Below are 19389 nucleotides of genomic sequence, written 5' to 3'. Positions count from 1 at the left end.
CTGCCTCCTACCCATACATGAGCTGAAACGGGGTATGCCCGGTAGTGACTTTGTATGTTGTATGGTAAGCCCATAGCACAGCTGGTAGTCTTTCCTCCCAGTCTTCTTGTTCCACCCCACACGATTTGTAGATTATTGATACCAACACCTTGTTGGTTGCTTCTGCCTATCCATTAGCGCGGGGATAGTACGGACTGGATAGGTTATGGAATATTTTAAATTCCACCATCATGGTACGAATTACTTGATTGACAAAGTACACTCCTCTGTCACTGGTGATTTGGAGTGGTATCCCGTACCTTGTGACAATCTGTTCGTACAAGAACCGTGTCGTACTCAGAGCCGTGTTATCCGGCAAGGCCCTAGCTTCTCCCCACTTGGTGAGGTATTCCGTGGCAACTACAATATATTTGCATCGGTGTAGGTTACTTGGCTTCAAAGGTCCCACAAAGTCCAAACCCCATCGTTCGAATAACTCTTGCGGCTGCGAAGGAAAGAGAAGCATGAAGTCCCTCTTGAGGGGTTTTCCCACTCGTTGGCAAGTGTCACATCCAATCACCCATTCTCGAGCGTCGGTGTGTAGAGTTGGCCACCATAGACCGGCCAGAAGCACTTTCCTGGCGGTTGCATCTGGTCCCATATGTTTGCTTGCTAACCCGTCGTGTGCCTCCTTTAATACACCGCAAATTTCCTCCTCCATGACACACCTCCTCAAGATTTGGTCGGAACCCATCTGATATAAAAGCCCATTAATTAGTTGGAAGTTTTTTCTCTTCAGTGCTAGCTTCCTCCGTTCCCCTGAAGGCATCTCGCTTGGAAATGTGGAGGTAGATAGGTACTGGCCTATCTTTTCATACCAGGTTGGTAGTATTGCAATTTGGAACAAGTGTGCATCTGGAAAGTCTTCATTTACTCCCTTGGTTGGTTCCCTGATCTGATCTTTGATAGTTGGTCGGCTAATACATGGGACTTCCCTGGCCATACAACAATGGTGAAGGTGAATTCCTGTAAGAGCAGTAGCTACCGACTTACCCTCCCTTGGATGATTGGTTTATTCACCAAGTACATTAGTGCCTGATGGTCCACATAAAATGACATAAAATGTGAACGGAGTAGCCAACAAGTAGTGTCGGAACTTCTGTGCTACGTACACCATCCCTAGTGCCCCTCGCTCTGTTGTGCTGTAGTTCCGTTCGGCCTTTGACAGGATTCGGCTTGTAAAGAAGACAGAATGGTCTAGTCCTTGCGCCTCTACCTGGGCAAGGGTAGCACCAATTACAAAGTTGGAGGCATCGATGTGTACGTGAAATTACTTGTTCCAGTCCGGGTATACCAATATCGGTGCACTTACCAGCCGGTCTTTCAATTCTTTGAAGGCTTCTTCTTGCTCCGTACCCCACATGAACGACTCTCCCTTCCTTGTCAACTTATCTAAGGGCCAGGACACCTGCGCAAAGCCTTTGATGAATCTCCGGTAGTAGCTGACATGGCCGAGGAATGATTTCACCCCTGTTACGTTTGTTGGGCTCTCCATGTTGACAATTACTCCTATCTTGTCTGGGTTTGTCTTCAACCCTTCCTTACAGACGATGTGGCCCAAGAGTTTCCCTTGTGGTACCATAAACTTGCATTTCTTTGGATTCAGGGCTAACCTAGCCTTCCGACATCTTTCCATGCATTCCCCCAAAGCCTTCAAATGGGTGTCTTGATTGCTAAAAATCGACCAGTCATCCAAGAATGCTCTGAAATTCCCTACGGACATCTTGTCAAAAATGTGCAAAATTATTCTCTGGAAGGTCGCGGGCGCATTGCATAGCCTGAAGGGTATGCGATTATAGGCATACACTCCTTCCTCCACCACGAATGTGGTCTTCAGCTTATCTTCTTTTGCAATACTTATCTGATTGTACCTGAAGAATCCATCCAGGTATGTTTATATCTCGTGCCCGGCGACTTCTTCGAGGATGCTGTTAGTGAATGGAATCGGGAATGGTCCTTGATGGTTACTACATTTAGATACCTAAAATCCACACATATCCTTATCTGATTAGCCTCTTTTTTAAGAGAGATGACTATTGGAGAAACCCAGTCACTAGTTTCCTGCTTCTAACATTTTATTGATCTCCTCATTTACTTTGGCTGCGTAGTTTTTGTTCATCATGTACGGCCTCCTCCGTACCGGTTGGGCTCCTGGTATGAGGGTTATGCGATGCACGCACAACTCCGACGGTACCCCCTTCAAGTCCTTGTAGGTCCAGGCAAAGACGTCTTTATATTCCAGAAATATCTTGAAGGTTGCTGCCTTTAGCACAGGGTTCCAGTCATCCCCTACAAGTATCACCTGTGGTTCTGCCTCATTGCCCAGATTAACCTTCTCCACACCCCATTCCTCGTACTTGATGGGTTTATCCCATTCAAACTGGTGTGCTGGCGTGTCGTCCATCCGTGCCATTCCCTCTTGGTATCTACCATACTCCGGGGGAAAAGATTGTTCTTCCATCCCGCCGCTTGATTCTCCTATCTCACATATTTGAAGCATGTGACACTCCGGGTGGAAGACCTCATAGTCCTCCATTTGCCAATGAGAAAGTCCGGCCAGTGAACTAGTTCCATCCTCGGAACATCCGTCCAGTTCCAACACTCCTTCCTCGTTGGGTTCTTTCCCTCCTCTGTCTCCTTTAGAACCCCACTCCCATCTATTTGAATCTTTTGAGTCGGAGTTCGATGACGCGAGCTCTTCGCTAATGGACTGGTTCCTTAGATCAATTACATACTTATGACCGTCACTCTCGATTGAGAGCATATTCCTTTTCTAGTTATGATTTGCTTTGGCCATGATCAGCCACCCCCTTCCTAGAAGAGCGTCTTACGCTTTCCTTTCCAGCGGAATGACTACAAAATCCAGAAGGAATTATTGCATCCCAATTACCATCTTTTGTGCCATGAGAGTACCGAGAGGTTTGATACCATGTTGATCCGCACCGACCAGGTGGAAGGTTGGCGGCCAGAGTGTAGGCTTGCTGAGGCTTCACCAAGTTTCCTTCGGTAGTACGTTGACTTCGGACGCACCATCAACAATGGTTTTTGTAAGATTTTGTCCCATTATATCCATCTCTACTACTGCCGATTTCTGTCCGACGCCCACCGCGAGTAACATAGGATTCATGGCATCCGTACCAGATTCCTTCACCGGTTCCGTACCAGATTCCGCCATCGTTTGGTGCTCCTGACCAAGGGTAGTGTCCTTGGTTACATTTGTTAGAGCCATCCTTAACTGTGGCATGGTCTGCAGAAGGTCAGACACTCGTAACATCTGCTTGATGATAGTTTTCTCTGGTTCCGACCGGACTGGTGTATCGGCAGGTTGGTGCAAGGCCCTCCGCTCTCTAGCCATCCCCGCTCGATATCCGCCCTTGCCTCTTGGAGCCTTTCTTTTTCTGTGCGAGGGTCAGGGTACATGGCTTTCTTGTTTTGCAACCTTGTGATTGCCAGTACGTCTTCTCCTGATCCTTCCACGTCGAGCATGTTCACCCCTTTTTGCTTTGGACAATCTATGTCCTCGTGATTTCCTAGACCGCACCATTTGCACAACAAACTTCTTGCATCACCTTCGTTTTGGCATTCTCGGGCAAAGTGACCCCATTCGTTGCACTTCCTGCATTGAATCATGGGTCGCCCCTTCTCGTCGTATTGAATTCTGCTCCTTGGTGTGTTATTATTGGATCTATTGTTACCCCGTCGATTGTTTCTATACCCTCCAGGGGAGGCGTTAGAGTTTGCTGTTGTCTTCGAAGGTGTTGCCGACGGTGTGGCTTGGTCGGGTTGGGCGTAGAGCACTTGTGTGCTTCGTGCTTTCAGGTTGTATGGGCATTCCTTAGTGGAATGTCCCATTACTTGGCAGATGTTACCAAAAACTTTGTGGGGACAACTTCCTTTAGTGTGTCCTTCAGTCTTGCAGTCAGTACACCCATAGTTGAAAAACTCGGACTCGCCACGGACTCGGCAAACCAAAAATTTGGACTCAGACTCGGACTCGTGAAAGACTCATGAAAGACTCGGCAAGGACTCGGCAAAAAAAAAAACCGTAGTTTTACAAAAAAACATAAAGAAATTAATGCATTTAGAGAACATAAGAGCCATAATTGAAACATTACACATGTCACATACTCATAGTTTCAAACTTTCAACTCTAAAATGTATAATACCAAGATTTCTTCAATGCTAATTATGCTTTTATATGGAGCCTAATCAGACTCGGAGGTTAAATTTTCCCTACTTCCATTGGCGCAATTTCCCCCCATATTTTTCGACGGGGGTTTCGGGGCAACGCCCCCAAGTTGGGGTCAAGGGGCATCGCCGAAAGATCTTAAAATTTGACTAAGTCTGGAAAATTGAAGAATCCTCCAAAAACTAGATTTTGCATTATAACTCCTGGAGGTTCGAAACCACTCTCAAACATCCTGACAGTATATATGGAATATAACTTAAAGTCTGGAATGTCATCTTGATCTTCAAATGCCCTGAAATTTGGCTAAGTCTGGAATGTCTTCCTGATCCTGAAATCTGACTAAGTCTGGAAAATTGAAGAATCCTCCAAAAACTAGATTTTGCATTATAACTCCTGGAGGTCCGAAACCACTCTCAAACATCCTGACAGTATATATGGAATATAACTTAAAGTATAAGTGACATTTCCTTATTCCATATATGAATCCTGACGGAGAGACCTAATTTTTTCACATGTTAAACTCGATTTTAAAGATTGCATGACATTTTCTCTGGGTCGCACGAGTCCATCTGAAAGACTCGCGAGTCCATGCAAAAGACTCGCGCGAGTCCTTGCAAAAGACTCGCGAGTCTTTCAGATGGACTCGCCAGGACTCGCCTCGCGAGTCCTTGGCGAGTCGACTCGTGGCTCCCATGGACTCGCGAGTCCGTCGCGAGTCCACGAGTTTTAAAACTATGAGTACACCATAGCTCTTTTCCTTCCCTACCACTTTCCTTGTCACCTTTTAACTCCATCATCCTCATCATATCCTTCTAGAGTGCTTGCACGGTTTTGGATCCCCCATCGCTGTCTTCGTCCGTGCTGTCACCGTCGCTCGCCCGTCGCTTCCCCCGGGATGTCTTGTTTTCACTTTCAATATCCATGGTGTGGTTGTATGCTTCATCGTACGATGGCGAAGGGACCACTTTCATCGTCCTTCTCAGGGATGGTACCAATCCTTCTACGAACCACCGCTTCTTGAGGCCATCTGCCGGTTGGTTCTCCATTTTGTTAAGTAGTTCCCTCAGCCTTCTGTTATATGCGCGCACACTTTCGTTTTTACCTTGTTTGGTGTTGTAAATCTCTGCCACAATTTCGTTGTCATCCCGTAGGAGTTTGAATTCTTCCTCGAAGGCCTTCTTTAGATTGCTCCAAGACGTTTTAGGTTGAGCATCGAGGTCTGTATACCAGTCAATAGCTATTCCTCGCAGAGTGGCCAAGAATGCCTTCACCCAGTAGTCCTGGTCGTCCTAGCCATTTGCTTCCTAGATGGTGACGCATGTCTTGCAATGCCGTACGGGGTCGTCTGGCCCGTCGCCCATGAATTTTGGGAGTTTCTGCTTCTCTGGAGTGTGTGGCATCGTTCTTTTCTATATGGTTTTATGTAGTGCCTGGAAATGGCTATATTCCGGGAAGGTACTATGTGTCCGGGAGGTACCGTACGCTCCTGGTCTGGTCGGGCCCCTATCAACCGGGCTTTGGTCACCTTCGCTTCTATAGTCCCTCCTTCCCGGGGTTTCTGGATCTGACCTTCCTATTTTGATGACCTCTGACAAGGACAAAATTTTAATGCCAGACAACGTTGCTTCGAAAATAGTGGCGATTTCCTCGTGCAGGTCTCGTACCGCCTCCTCTCCTTGTTTGGAAAATTCCGACTGGGTGCTTTGCAATTCGGCTCTGGAGTCTTCTTCACTTGACGTCGAGTGTGGGGCTTGGTCGGCGAGATCTTCCTCTGCTACGTCTAGAAGTGGCAGGTTCCTAGCGACCTCGGCCAACTCCTTCCATGTACACGGTTTTTGCCTCTCCCGACTACGACTTCGACTCACACTCCGACTTCTGCTATGTTTCTCCGGACTCCTTGAGTCGGCAACCTCCCTTAGTCGCCATTTCCTGTCGGCCTGTTCTTTTATGCGGAGAGATCTCCGTACAGTTCCCTCGTCTACTCCTTCGGTAGCAGTGGTACGTCTGTCTTTGTTTGGTCGTAGGGGCATCAAGTGCCAGAGGTACGGCGCCGACTAGCCTCCCTCTCCTCTTCCTCCCTACGACTCCGTTCCTCGTACCGTTGGAGAACTTGTTGCCGCCAGAGTTCCTTTGTCGTTTCCTCCCTTTGGTCTTGGAGTGCAATCAAATTTCTGGTGAGTAACCTTGGAATACTCCCGAGTAGGTCAAAGACGGGGGTGCTGACGGTGAGTTCACCATGTATCGTGCATTCCGAGACGGCTCTCTTCTGAGCCTCTCGTTGCACGTATTGCGTGACCGACATGTCCCACAACTCCACCAAGTTTGCCATCAACTGATCCTCTCGTTCGTCTTCCGCGGTACTCTCTTCGTGCATGTCGCTATCCACGACAATTAATTGCTGGTTAAATGGCCGACCCATTAATTGTTTCCGCCTGCCGCCATAGTTATCTCCAGGTTCATTCAAGCAACAGTGCCAAAATGTTTAGTCCTAAATGTATGGTTGGTAATTAATCAAATAACACAGTACTTCCCACACGTACCAAATATTCATGTAACGGAATGATTGTACATCATAGCATAAATGACAATGATACTAATTAGACCAGAAAAGTTATATCTTTATTCCAGTGTCCAGAGTTGTCCATACATAATCTCCCCACCGAGGTTCCAACCAAACAATATAAAGACCCGACGGTTGGCCAAGTTGCCAACCATCACCAACTCCCAACTACCCAATGGGAACCTCTTGGCGACAAACATAAACATAAACATAACACACTTATAAATATAATTCTTACTAACATACGTTATTTACCCCTAACATCTTTGTTCTTGGTGGTATGCATGGGAATGTGTTTAATAATTATGCGTAATATATGAAGCTTGACAATGTTCTCATGCAGAATTAATGGTAATATTAATATGGACTGCAATATGTATGACAGTCATATTTAATTTCATGTATATTCATAATACATAATAAATTAGTATACTATTACTATCAGTATTTAAGATGGGAATGAGATGTTCCAAAGAGGGGTAGTCTAAATTCCAAGCAATAGGTTAAGTCGCAAGATAGGGTGGGGATCAGCGACCCATAAGCTTTGAGGGTATAGACCCAAGATAGGTAAGGGCTTGGATCTGTAAAGTTGAGGGAACCTATTGTATTTGGTCTCTAAACGCTTTGGTAACATATATAGAGATTTCTCCCTTAAAACTAAAGTAGTAGCAGGATCTGATATCTATATTAAGAATTATGAATAATGAAATTAATCATCTAATGAGGAAAATAAATAAGCACTTGTTAATAACTAATAAATTGAAGAATATCAATGACTGGCTTCACGATTAGTCTCTCAATCAATTTTAGTATATTGAAGTAGATTAATAATGTTAATCGGGTAGGGGACATTACATCTACTCTTTGATACCACTTGGTTCCATGTCTTTTGAGACTTTGTTGTTCCTTACCCTCACCATTGAGCCTTTACGCCATTCTTAATTGTCTCTTTCCTAGCAACAATTGCTTATTTTTCAATATTGAGTGAAAGTTTTAACAATCTCATAGTTCTCTTAGTGGCCCATCAATTTTTTATTTATTTTGTCTCATTTTATTTTCAACTTTTTTTAACTACTAAGATTGATATCCTCAAATCCCAAGGCTTCAAGTTAGAATCTTGATGGAAATGTAGGAAGCAGGATGCTGTGATGGACATAACACCAACTCTACAATGTTGATTTAGGAGATGATAGCTATAATTTGGTACTGTAGACTTTATATACAATGGCCAACCCATTGTTCAAAGATTTGAACGTGGCAAAAATGCAGCATATTAAAAAAATTTAATTCTTCTATAAACTTAAATAACTGCTAAATAGTGTAGAAAGGAAAGAAACAAATTTATTGTTTGCATAGTTGGCAATTGATCAAATCCATAGCAACAGGAAAAAAATTGAGAAAAATTCCAAAAAAGAATTAAAAAGAATTATTTTTATTTTTATTTTTATTTTTAGTGCTAGTGGGAGAGTTTACTTGGTAAAAACTCACAAAAACCTCAAGAAAACTTGGAAAGTACTCTTCAATTACTCATTGGACACGTTTGACTCACAAGTTGGTGATTAACCTGCCAAGTCTATTAAGTTTAAACTGTAGTTGCCCTTGACTAATCTGACCTCAAGTTGCTAATTAAACCCTCAAGAAATATTGTCGAACACTTTGCATACAATGTCTGAACTTGCTGTTATGAGTTTCTGTTTGTATTGTTTCAGTCTTTTATGCTGCAATTGATGTTTTTGAATGCCTCTAACCGTAAAAGATTGACTAACAATGTCATAGAAAGGATATGCCAACTGATTTTGACTTTTTACATGCAAATGAGTGACTAAAAATAATAACTACAGCTGCTTGACAAATCATCAAACACTTGGCATGCAAACTAGAAATTATATGGCAGCAGCATAGTGAAGTCTTTTATTAATTATTCTCACACCAAATAGTTACAAAGATATAGTATGTAATTCCCAAAACTTATGACAGCAAAATTAGAGAACCTGGTATGTAAATGCTTGCTGCAAATGATGGTCTCCACTCTACAATGTATATAATCTGTCAATTAAACACGTCCCTGCTGTAGCTGTATATAATCTGCCAATGAAATGATTGATTTCCTGATGTATAATGGCAGCCAATATGAATCTCCAAGACTGCTATAGATATACCTTCCAATCCTTCAAATCCTAGATGAAATCTCCCACCTATTAGCACAAATTTGACTCTTGGATGAAGCCCACAATCAGGCAATAATCTCAGTTGGTATCTCACAGCCTCAAAATTGCACAAACACTGAAGGGTCTTCATTCTCCAATGCTAGAAATGACTGAAACCCTTGTGTATTTGTACACACTGCTCTCATATCAAAAAGCACAAGTTTATAATCTTCAAGAATGAAAAAGCATTTGCTTTTTGAGTCCTTTGATAACCTCAGTCTCCTTAATAGCAATTAAATCCACTTTCAAATCCACTTTAGGGTTTGCATAATAACTTTATTTAATATCCTTATAGGTGGGCGCCCAAGACTTGAATTATTAGATGCACATTGATATCATTTAAAATGATATTTTATATTTATCTTTTGACTTTATCAAATGTATCAATAAATAGGCCTCAAATATTAAAAATGATTAATTGCACTTTAAGTCACTTAATTGAGTGTTATGGCCCCATTGCACATAAAGTGATTTTTAATACCTTATATTATAATTGCACTTTATTAATAATTAAATAATATAACTCCACAAATAATCATTATTTCTCAATTCCGTCTGAACCTGGGAGTTAACCATTGTTTCCATTGTGCATCCAACTGCCTTACTAAAAATAGTAAGGGCTCTAACAACCACTGACTTACTATAAATGGTAAGTCCCTCATTATCTAATCAAACCAACTGTGCATTGCATTTGCAATTATAGCTTGTTCAGGTGCTCTGTTATAAATAGTAACCTTGACTTTCTTGAAATAGTCACTTACTATAAATAGTAAGCATGCCAAACTGAACCAAACGAATAGCAATTTACTATAAATAGTAAGCATGCCAAACTGAACCAAACGAAGAGCAATCTTGAACACTTTTGACCTCCAAAATGGGAATAAGCCTCCTGCACTGCCAATTGGGACCCTCTAACCAACTGCCTTAGCCTACGAGGGCCAAGAATAGGCTAAACCATCCAAAAACAACAACAGGCTAAAAAGAGGACATTACATAAACTATGGTCGAACCTACACAAATATGACATAGACATCATAGCATATATTACACATAGGACACAAAATAGGAGTCTCTTGTATTAATCACAATATGATGTACAACACTAATTTCATAAGAGTTTGCTGTCATGATATTTCATGTTCCTATTGCCATACAATGTATAGAAGTCTACAAGTGATAGGGCAGGTGCAATGGTTGGGGAACAACCCATGTTATTGGTACAATGCTTATAATCAAAATAACTTAACGCTGCTTACACACAATTGTAGCAAATAATAAGTCAACGCACTATTTATTTAGTACAAATCTTATTACATAGCAGCATTGTTGTCTTCTTTTGACCATCCATTTCTTTCACTCTATTGTATGGAGGCTATATCGTTGTTGTAAAATGTCAATGGTGTAATGAGAGCATAGGTGGAGGAACCCACATCCTCATTTTATATTCCACAAATCATCCATATTCTAAATCACTACAAATAGTAGATTCATTTGACTATAATAAGTGTCAGTTTTACTTAAGATGTTTATCATTGTAGTCAGTGTACAATGTCTATTATTATGTTTTAATAATATTGGTCATTTGACTATGTATTAATTGTTCGTATTAAGTGTTTGTTGGCTTCGGGTAGTTAAAGCATCAGTTGGTTGACGATTGTGTTCCTCTTGGCAACTGTCGGGTCTTTTAAAATTTAAATAGATTATGTATTGTCAAGGAAAGTAGTATGATCTAGCTGGATCGACTCCAATCCTTGGCTGGCCATCTCTGGTCTTCTTCTATAATAATTCCATGTGCGAATAAAGATATAATTTACTCTTGTATCTGTTACGCATTATCATTGCTATTATTGATTCGTGTATTTATTTATCAGATAGAGCAGTAAACAATCATGCTGTCAAATTCAGTTATAGTTTAATGTTGAATTCTGTTGTAGTTGTTTAAATGATTATTTCGTGTTTTTAAGTATCCGTGTGAGTAAAATGGTTTGTTTATGATTGACTGGTTATTTTGTTTCTTATAGGTCATTATGTTGTGATTTGTGGCTATGATATGGAGACTGATGAATTCGAAATAAGAGATCCAGCTAGTTCTAGGTTTGTTTTCTGTTCCATGAGTACTGATTTATTGCCTCTTTCTTTGTGAAAAATTATTTTAGTAATTTACGACTTGAAAGATAAAAAATGTATGTACAGTGTGAGAACCAATTGTAAGAAAAACACTTGAAAGATCAAATTGTTGAGTATATAGTATTTGTCACAGCAACCTTACAAATAATTTGAAACATTTTACAGCCATACCATTCGAAATATGTCATAATATGATATGGGATTTTATGATGATGGTATTTGGAAGTTATTTAGCTCCTGAACCTCTCTAGCTGATTAGAAGTTCAAGCTGATTGGATTCTTTAAAGACGTGGATTTTGGCCAAGGTACTTCTAATTGTAAAAATAGGAGGACAACCTTAAGACATCAATGCTGATTGAAATGTAGGGAGACACCTGTCCACTATGATGTTCATCTGCAAAATGTGTCATAAAATTATTTTAGATGGTAGCATGAATACTAGCTTGAGCTGCGAAAACCATCATTAGCACCTCCTGGCAGTATTCTTTGTTTTGGTATTGCATTAACTATGAAAATGAGATGAACATACAAAGAGATTACAAAATGATGTTTCTAAAAGATATAATCGTAAACAGAACTGAAATTAGAAACTAACTAACAAAACTAAAGATTCCTAAATGACCTCTAAATAACTAAATACTACTTTAATACCCTCCCTTAATGGTCATCCTATCAGCTACATCAAGTTGGCCTCTAAATTTTACAAAAAAATTCAGGCTTAGAGACTTGGTGGGGATGTTTGTATTCTGATCATCAGTTGGAACATATTGCAACTGAACATATCCATCTTCTAGAAGCTTGCGGATGAAATGACAATGAAGCTCAACATGCTTGGTCTGCTCATGGAAGACTGGATTTTCGGCAAGTTTCAACAGTCCTTAATTATCATAGAACAAGGGAGAAGGACCTGCTTGAGACATTTGCATGTCAAAAAGCATCCTTCGAAGCCAAATTGCCTCACAAGTTGCCTTAACAGTTTCCCGATATTTTGCTTCGGTTGAGAAAAGAGCTACCGCCTACTAGTTCTTGCTAGTCCATGTGATTGCACTTGTGCCCAAACTGAAGACATATCCAGAAGTAGATTTTCTGTCATCAACAAAACTTGCCCAATCCAAGTCTGTAAAACTAGTGAGCCTAGGATCTTTGCTTTTGTTGTACACAATGCCATAGTTAGGAGTGCCCTTCACATATCTCAGCACACGCTTCATTGCAACCCAATGTTCAACTTTAGGGACTGTCATGAAGTGAGATATGTAGCTCATAGCATAAATGAGGTCAAGTCTAGTGGCGGTGAGATAGATGAGGCTGGCCACTAGTTGCTTCTCATTATGTATGGAATGGTGTATGTCACGAACTTCTTTGCACTGATTTATTACTGTTGTTCTAAAATAAACAAATTCAATCCTCTGGGAAGAAGCATCATAAAAATAGCCATGCTTAGCCAATGCATCATGTATGCCAACATTTGAAAACTCAATTTCACTAATTACTCCATGAATAGGAGCTGTAAATTCATGTAAAGGAAAGAGTATAACGCTGCTGTCCTTAATCAGAGATTTAGGACTGATTGTGCCTTTTCTTTCATTACCTTGGGAAACTTCAATGCATGAGCTCACTTGCATAGTCTTGGCACACCAATCTTGTAGCATATCAAGTCTTGAAACTATGACATCCTTATACTCAATCAAAGTGGCAACATCATAAAGGTGAGGCATCAACATACAAATTGATTTATGTTCTTATCTAATTGCTGTTATAAAATTAGGCTGTTGGCAAGTAGAAGTTACCACTATTGCCTCATGCTCATTTATTCTCTCATGAATGTCTACCATGCTACATTTCTTGTCACCACCATCTAGCTTGGATTCATGCTCATGTGACGTCAAAAGATTGCTGTCCCATCTTCTAGTCCATACCATCACCTCCATGACCGATATGTTTTCCATTACTAGCAAATTCCAAGGTGTAGTATGCACAACAAACCAAACATTATCAAAATGCAAGATCTTCTTAGTAAGCAACCTTTTAGTCTCTTTGTTCAGCTTCTTAAAACAAAATGCTTCATATGGTCTTAACCACTGTCCTTCCATTGAAGATGATGCATGAGTAACCGAAATGAAATCAAATATGTTCCATTCCACACAAATCGATATATCACTTGTGGCTGGTCCATTGAGGGTGTATCTAATATCATCATTGTTCTAAGCCTTCAAATGGCTCTCTAAAGAAGGACACTCATGAACCTTATGATGCAAACTTAATGCCCAAACTGAATTTTCAGAATCATACCTTTTCTCTTGTTCACAAACATCAACATGTTCTTGTTTCCTTACCTCAAGAAGATCTTCCCTTGCATGCTATTTGTATACATTCTTCCCTTGGAAGAAATAATGATCTAATGTATGATTCTCTTTGTCTACTTGCAATATCAAACTGATTGCATCTTTCCTTGACCTCTTGCAAGTGCTGTCTTGCTTGGGCAGCAAGCAACTTGGACTTCTTAGCTCTTAGTGACCACCCATCACACAACCCTTGTGTCCTTTTAACATCTTCCATAGTATGGTGAACAAAATCAAGCCCTTTGTGGTTTGAATCCACAATATATATCTCGTGTGTAGCACTATCAACTTGAGTACCATAATAGGGTGACTCAACAACATCATTACCTTCATGTGAAATGGATGCTACCTCATGATTAGAACTGCTGTCGCAAAAATCAGAATAGGTTTCAAACCTTGGAATCATGCTTTCAACACCTCTAATGGGTTCATCCAAGATTGTAATCTCTTCCATTTTGTGATCAACATGATGACTCAATGGTGTGCTATGTTTCTCCATATGATCCAAAGTTATTTCTTCTTTAGGACTCCCACATGATGACTGATTTTCGAATTCATTGTGATCACTTGTAGGCTGCAAACTACAAACAAGTGATTCTTCTTCCTTTCCTTGTCCTTGCACATTAAACTCTTCACTTTCCCCAATGGCTTCTTTACTATCTTTTGAAATTTCTTTCCTTTTCCGCTGCCGATGTGAACTTGAAAACATTAAGTCATCTTCATCCTCATCTAGTATACCCAAGAATTGTGTGAAAGAAAGCATGTCTTGTATCTTTTGAGGAAAAGAGTGATACTGGTCAGAGTTGGCCATAACTGCTTTATTTGTTGGCAAGGCACGAGGACTGTTAGCTGTTCTTGTAGATGGAGATGAACTATTAGTGTCTCTAATTTTCCTTGAAAGGGAATCTTCAACATGCTGCAATTTACAAATTATCTTTCTTGTGAATGGTGAAGGTCTCTCAACAATTGTTCCCTACTAGGCAACTTTCCCCTAGTTCCCATTCCGCTGTCCACAATCACAACTCAAACCAAACTGAAGTGAAAACAACTGATCTTTACCAAACAGGCTGGCAAGATCATGGCTCTAATACCACTAAAAGATCCCCAATCCAATTTTCACCCAATCTGATCCAAACTAGGAGGTTATGTGCAATGTTTATTTTTTGATAAGTCTTTGGCCAGCGTATATTTGGATGGGGTTTGACTGGTTTTTTGTTTTTGTTTTGATTGGTTTTGAAGTTTTATGCAAGATTCTTGAATATTACGTAAGAGATTGCTGATTTAATATAACAAGATGCATAACACATAAGGACTATAATCAAGAAACTTTCATTTGCTTAAAAGAGCAATGTACATACCATTAACATGAACTCTCATAGGTCTGAAGTAAATTTCCAGCGAATAGAAATATAGAAATCAGCTCCAATTAATGTTGAAACCCTAAATAAACTCTAGGGTTTGAAATCCTTCTTCCCAAAATGGAGCGGTTGACTGAAATAGAGCTGGAAATAGATGGGAATGACCTCTAGAAGGTCTAACTTGCAACCAATTGTAAAAAACCTTGTCTCAAATTGATAGATCTTCTCAAAAATACCCAAAGAAGGCTGCCATATGCACATTGAAGTTGAATTCTGATGGAAATTGACACCCGAAAAGATGGGTTTTCGTCCAAATCCCCCAATTCTTCTAGAAGGTGGCGCTCCTGGAAGCCCAAAGCTTCTGAAACCAAAGTTACAAGACTCAGACTCGGCAAGCTGATTTTTGAGTCGGACTTGGATTCGGCGTCGAGACTCGGCAAATTGAAAAACCCAAGAAATTCAAAGATTTTCAACGATTTTAAATTTCTTTCAAGCATTTTTTAATAAATAAATGTAATGTCCCTACTAGTTAGAGATCACTGTCCTGCAAAACAGATTGTTAGACACAACAAAATATATACATAACTACTCTAATTTGCAATTAAAGTTCAATTACTTAACTAACACTAATCTCAATTCTTAAAAAGGATACGAGTGCAGCACTGGGACATGTCCTTAGGCGGTTGTGAAGCTCGCCTTCTTGGAACCCATCTTGGTTCCAAGCCATACTAGGAAATCGAAAGTTAATTTGATTCCTGTCTTGGATGTAATTTCTTACACCCAAGCCATCCAGGAAATCGAAGGCTAATTCGATTCCTGTCTTGGATGTAATTTCTTACACCCAAGCCATACCAAGGAGGACCTTCATATATGATCCATTCCTTGCCTTGGATGATGCATCTCATCATCCAAGTCTACCAGAGAGGACCAGCCAGATCCGTCTCTTCTTGGATGAACTTTGTCAACAAAGCCATAACATATATGCATATAGATATTCATATATACTGCCTGCTAGGGATTATCATAATCCCTGAATTAGGCTATGGGAATTTCTTCCCAATAGCCTCCATCATATAATCATATTATTGCCATTCATTGATATACAACATTTCATAACAATTCATATTATCAATGTCATTATAATTCATATTATCATTATTACTTAAATTATAATCTTGTGACATACAACGTTATGCTAAAATTTTGTAACATACAACCTTGTAATAATGATGACATAATTCTGTACATACATATTATAATAATTATGTCATAACTATTAAAAACACATTATAATAATTTTGTAATTATACATTATAATAATAATGATATAACTATTAAAACTAAACGTATATTTATATGTGTGTGTGGTACACACATCCACACACATATACGTACCTGTGGCCCTCTGCTGTTTTCTTCTTTTACTCTTTCCTCTTTTTACATAGCTGTAACTCCACGGGTCCTCCCTTATACAATGCGCTGATCTTCCTCTTTGTTCTTGCCTCTGCCTACGCAGTTATCCTTTCTATCTCCTTCCTATCCTCCGTGTCTTATAGAAAGTCCGATAGGCGGCATGCTGATATGTTTTACTGGCAAATATACATATAGATGCCACGTCTACTTACTCCGGTGAGCGAGTCCACAAAGGAATGAGAAACAAGGTATCCGATCTGTAAGTGTCGGTGATTTCAGATATTCATATTTTACGGCTTATGCCCTCTATTCCCCCTTTCGTCTTCCAATTCCATATCTACATATATCTTTTCCCAATAAGGTTCATACCCTTTCTAATAGTTTCTTTATTTGAGAGACATGTGTTTTCCTTTACAAACTAATTTGAATCGCACCTCTTGATTAGGAAGGACTGATCATTACTAAGTGTGTTCTTGTTTAGACAAATCGCCACTTAGATCTATTAAACATTAGTCTAAATTCTTTTTGGAAACCGTTGCCTTTTTTTTTTGAATAATAAGCAATCCTGATAACTATATTATGTATCTTTCTTTGGAGTCGGGACCTTAGAGGATCGGGCCCAATTACTGTTTTATATTAATATTAATTTATTTCATTAAAAATTTTATTAATAAATATTAATCAATTAATCATAGTTTCAGATATTAATAAATAAATGAATATTAATTAATTGATAATAATTTTAAATAAACATTGATTAATTAATTAATAATAATTGTTACATTTATTTCATATTCGAATTAAATATATTAAATTAATAAATAAACATTTATTAATTAATAATTTAATTGCTACATTTAGGTTATATTCATTGATAAGCGAAAACATATATATATATATATATATGACTCAAATAATATTACCTATTATATAAATTATTAACACTACCATTGCCTAGACACTAATTATTAGTCTATCTAACGGCTGTAAAGGCAGACAGATCTGACATGTGTTAGATCTGGTCTGCCACTATATATGATATTATATATGACTGTCATACGTATTGCTGTCTATAAATATTACTATTAATATTTTATATTAATATTCATGCATTAATATTACTAGTAAATTTTACATAAAAACATTGTTAGGCTTCATATATTAAGCTTACGTAATAAGCACATCCTCATCCATACCACCCAAACAAGAATGTTACTCCCTATAACTTAATATCAGTTCCGATCTGATTTTATTGGTATTATTTGATTTTTATATATATATATATTTTTATATCCTCTTTTGTATTTTAATTGTATTATTATTTATTATTGAATATATAAATTATGTTGATAATACATAATATTTAAATCATAAATAATATTTAATTAATGAATTTTAAATAATCATTCATTGGTAATTATTATATTAATTAATAATAATAATTTCTTTATTTAGGGTCTCTCCCTTTCTCTCCGTATATATATAACGATCCAGGAGGGGACATGACATATATGTAGATATGGAATTAGAAGATGAAAGGGGGAATAGAGGGCATAAGCCGTAAAATATGAATATCTGAAATCACCGACACTTACAGATCGGATACCTTGTTTTTCATTCCTTTGTGGACTCGCTCACCGGAGTAAGTAGACGTGGCATCTATATGTATATTTACCAGTAAAACATATCAGCATGCTGCCTATCGGACTTGCTATAAGACACGGAGGATAGGAAGGAGATAGAAAGGATAACTGCGTAGGCAGAGGCAAGAACAAAGAGGAAGATCAGCGCATGGTATAAGGGAGGACCCGTGGAGTTACAACTACGTAAAAAGAGGAAAGAGTAAAAGAAGAAAACAACAGAGGGCCACAAGTACGTATATGTGTGTGGATGTGTGTACCACACACACACATATAAATATACGTTTAGTTTTAATAGTTATATCATTATTATTATAATGTATAGTTACAGAATTATTATAATGTGTTTTTAATAGTTATGACATAATTATTATAATATGTATGTACAAAATTATGTCATCATTATTACAAGGTTGTATGTTACAGAATTTTAGCATAACGTTGTATGTCACAAGATTATAATTTAAGTAATAATGATAATATGAATTATAATGACATTGATAATATGAATTGTTATGAAATATTGTATATCAATGAATCACAATAATATGATTATATGATGGAGGCTATTGGGAAGAAGTTCCTGTAGCCTAATTCAAGGATTATGATAATCCCTGGTAGGCAGTATATACTGAATATCTATATGCATATATGTTATGGCTTGGTTGACAAAGTTCATCCAAGAAGAGACGGATCTGGCCGGTCCTCTCTGGTAGACTTGGATGATGAGATGCATCATCCAAGGCAAGGAATGGATCATATATGAAGGTCCTCCTTGGTATGGTTTGGGTGTAAGAAATTACATCCAAGATAGGAATCGAATTAGCCTTCGATTTCCTAGATGGCTTGGGTGTAAGAAATTACATCCAAGACAGGAATCGAATTAACCTTCGATTTCCTAGATGGCTTGGGTGTAAGAAATTACATCCAAGACAAGAATCGAATTAAATTTTGATTTCCTGGTATGGCTTGGAACCAAGATGGGTTCCAAGAAGGTGAGCTTCACAATCGCCCAAGGACATGTCCCAGTGCTGCACTCGTATCCTTTTTAAGAATTGAGATTAGTGTTAATTAAGTAACTGAACTTTAATTGCAAATTAGAGTAGTTATGTATATATTTTGTTGTGTTCTAACAATCTGTTTTGCAGGACAGTGATCTCTAACTAGTAGGGACATTACAATAAACATTAAAGACACAATAATCTCATCAAATAGAAGCACATACACAAGTTTACATTGATCACATAAGTATAAATGCAAATTTTAGGCTTGCGTTGAGGGAAATAAGATAAACTAAATAACACATTAGAAATATAGGTAGTGTCAAATGTCTACAAAATTCATGGAATATGAAATTCATGTCATCAAATGTTCAAAACATATATGAAGTTCAACATAAAAGCTAGAGCCTAGAAGTCTAAGGCTAATAGGAGCCAATATCAATGATCATTGATCATTCGACCTCGCAACCGTCCCACGTGTGTGCCTAAGATAGGTCGTGGAACATTCTGCAGCCG

At 38.7% G+C, this 19389-nt stretch overlaps 1 protein-coding gene across 4 annotated transcripts in view; it reads left to right on the top strand.

The window, feature by feature from the left end:
- Nucleotides 1-19389, top strand: part of LOC131037289 (guanylyl cyclase 1) — a 244855-nt gene that overhangs the window by 160500 nt on the left and 64966 nt on the right. For all 4 annotated transcript variants that reach the window (XM_057969391.2, XM_057969374.2, XM_057969368.2 and 1 more), the window contains one exon: nt 11017-11089. In XM_057969391.2, the coding sequence (XP_057825374.1) occupies nt 11017-11089 (73 nt within the window). The remainder of the gene's footprint in view (nt 1-11016; nt 11090-19389) is intronic.

Source organism: Cryptomeria japonica, chromosome 6, assembly GCF_030272615.1.
Source record: "Cryptomeria japonica chromosome 6, Sugi_1.0, whole genome shotgun sequence".
Classification (NCBI taxonomy): domain Eukaryota; kingdom Viridiplantae; phylum Streptophyta; class Pinopsida; order Cupressales; family Cupressaceae; genus Cryptomeria; species Cryptomeria japonica.
The sequence above is the reverse complement of the archived record's forward strand: the minus strand, read 5'-3'. Positions and strand labels throughout refer to the sequence as shown.